The sequence below is a fragment of the Priapulus caudatus genome, unplaced genomic scaffold (genome assembly GCF_000485595.1).
Source record: "Priapulus caudatus unplaced genomic scaffold, Priapulus_caudatus-5.0.1 Scaffold701, whole genome shotgun sequence".
Lineage (NCBI taxonomy): Eukaryota > Metazoa > Priapulida > Priapulimorpha > Priapulimorphida > Priapulidae > Priapulus > Priapulus caudatus.
Window position 1 is genome coordinate 76662 of NW_014577762.1, and position 2273 is coordinate 78934.

Below are 2273 nucleotides of genomic sequence, written 5' to 3' on the forward strand. Positions count from 1 at the left end.
CGCCCTCTCCAGGTGTCCTCCCGTTCGCATGCCGACAGGCCAGTACAGGCACATATATGGCTTCGGTCGTGCGAGGGCTCGGGTGCTTAATTCGCCTTACAGTCGCGGTGTTCATGCACGGAGGCTGAACGCCGCGCTCTATAAACACGTAACGCGCATGCGCGTGGGCTGGTGACATTTGCGAGAGAACGGAGGGATGCGCTGCTTACTCAGAACCGGCTCGTTATCCTACTATCGTATGGCTGTCGTAACGTGCGCGGCGCGTCTCTTACAACACGTTGACGAATATGTCGGCAGTCGATCGCAGGCACGACGTGGCGATTAGACGAAGCTTGAGCTTGATGTCCAGCACGTACTTGGCGATGGCGATGACGATTAGGCTTGTGGTGGACGGCAGGCACGACGTTGACAATGACGTATAGTTTGTAGTTGACGCGGGCACGACGTTGGCGAGATCGACGATACTTGAATTGAGGCAGGCACCGACGTTGGCGGATGACGAAATATGATTTGACGCAGGCACTTACGTTGGCGATGGTGATGACGATTATGCTTGTGGTTGAGCAGGCACAGGACGTTGACGATGACGATAGCTTGTGGTTGACGCAGGCAACGACCGTTGACGATGACATAGTTTGTAGTTTACGCAGGCACGACGTTGGTGATGGTGATCAGCGAAAGCTTGGTGGTTGAGCGCAGCAGACGTCTGGCGATTAACGATGACGATAGTCTGTAGTCGGATCCAGGCACGAACTTGGGCGATGTCTTCCTCACTGTCTCTACGCTCGCCGCCGCGTCGCCGGGAGAGAATTCGCGAAGGAAATTACGGCGCAAAACTCGATTAGGCGCCTCCCACTTCCTCTCTCTTTGCCTCCTTTGTCCCCCTTTGTCTCTCCCTGTCTCCCTCCTCTCCTTCCTTCCTCTCTCGCTCCCTCTTTACTTACGCGCAGCACGAGCGCACTCTTCTAAACTTTCTTCTCCCCTTTTTCTCTCTCGCTGCCTCCTTTGTCCCCCTTTGTCTCTCCCTGTCTCCATCCTCTCCTTCCTTCCCGACTCTCTCTCCGGCTCTCTCTACTTAAGCTAGCAGCACACTTCACCATTTTCGTTGCTCGTACAGGCAATTTTCGTGGTCGCCACAAAAATGGCCAAGTGTGCGGGGGCCGGCAACGACCACTCACCACGGAAATTTAGTGGTAACCACGAGTTGCCGAGAATCAAACCGGTTTGATTTCTCACCACGAAAATTGCTCGTGGTGGCAACTTGTGGTGAAGTGTGCTGTGACGCGGCAACGGCCACAAAAATTGCCGACCACGAAAATTGCCTGTACGAACAACGAAAATGGTGAAGTGTGCTGCTAGCTTTACGCACAGCTTGACCGCATTCTTCTCGACTTTCGTCTCCCACTTCCGCTCTCCCTGCCTCTCTTCTCTCCCTTCCCCAATCTCTGCATCCCTTGCTGCCTTCCCCTCTCCCTATCTTCCTCTTTCCTCGCTTCCTCATTCTCCGCCTCTCTACTTACGCACATATTGACCGCATTCTTCTAACTTCCTTCTTCCCTTCCTCTCCCTCTGCCTCTATTCTCTTCTTTCCTCTCTCCTTCTCTTTCCCCCTTCCTCACTCTCCGCCTCTCTATACTTACGTGTAACACGAGCGCATTCTTCTGAACTCGGGCCACGGGTCGGTGCAGAAGCTCTGTGGGGAAAAAAACCAAAATGACAAGATGAATAAAAATCACAACGCGGCGAGCGCATGAGTCTCATCAGTGGGAGGCTGAGCGGCGGGGGGAACGGCGGGGGGAGCGAGTGAGTGAGTAAGTGTACGTGCATGAGTGCGTACGTGCGCGTACGTGTGCGTGCGTGAGTGAGTGAGTAAGTGTACGTGCATGAGTGCGTACGTGTACGTGCGTGAGCGAGTTCGTGTACGTGCGTGAGTGCGTACGTGTGCGTGCGTGAGTGAGTTCGTGTATGTAGGTAATCCATCAGTCGGTATCCAGTCCGCCGACACAGAGGCAAACAGTTTTTCTCCCTCGACGCTCGGATAACGACATTAATTACAGCTTCTCGGCTCAAGGGCAAGCGCTCATTCTCATGTAAATGCTAAAAGCACGCGGCTCGCCGACGCACGGGGGCGTTAATGAAGCGGCCGACTATTGTGAAGCAAGTCGCTGACAGCTCGGCCCGCCCGGCTCTGCTGCTGCTGCTGCTGCTGCTGCTGCTGCTGCTGCTGCTACTGCTGCTGCTACTGCTGCTACTACCACTACTGCTGCTACTGC

The 2273-nt window shown here is 54.7% G+C and overlaps 1 protein-coding gene across 1 annotated transcript in view; it reads right to left on the minus strand.

Annotated features, from left to right (window-relative positions):
- Positions 1–2273, minus strand: part of LOC106812925 (breakpoint cluster region protein-like) — a 33834-nt gene that overhangs the window by 19424 nt on the left and 12137 nt on the right. Inside the window, exon 3 of the mRNA XM_014816935.1 lies at positions 1641–1693. Within this exon, the coding sequence (XP_014672421.1) occupies positions 1641–1693 (53 nt within the window). The remainder of the gene's footprint in view (positions 1–1640; positions 1694–2273) is intronic.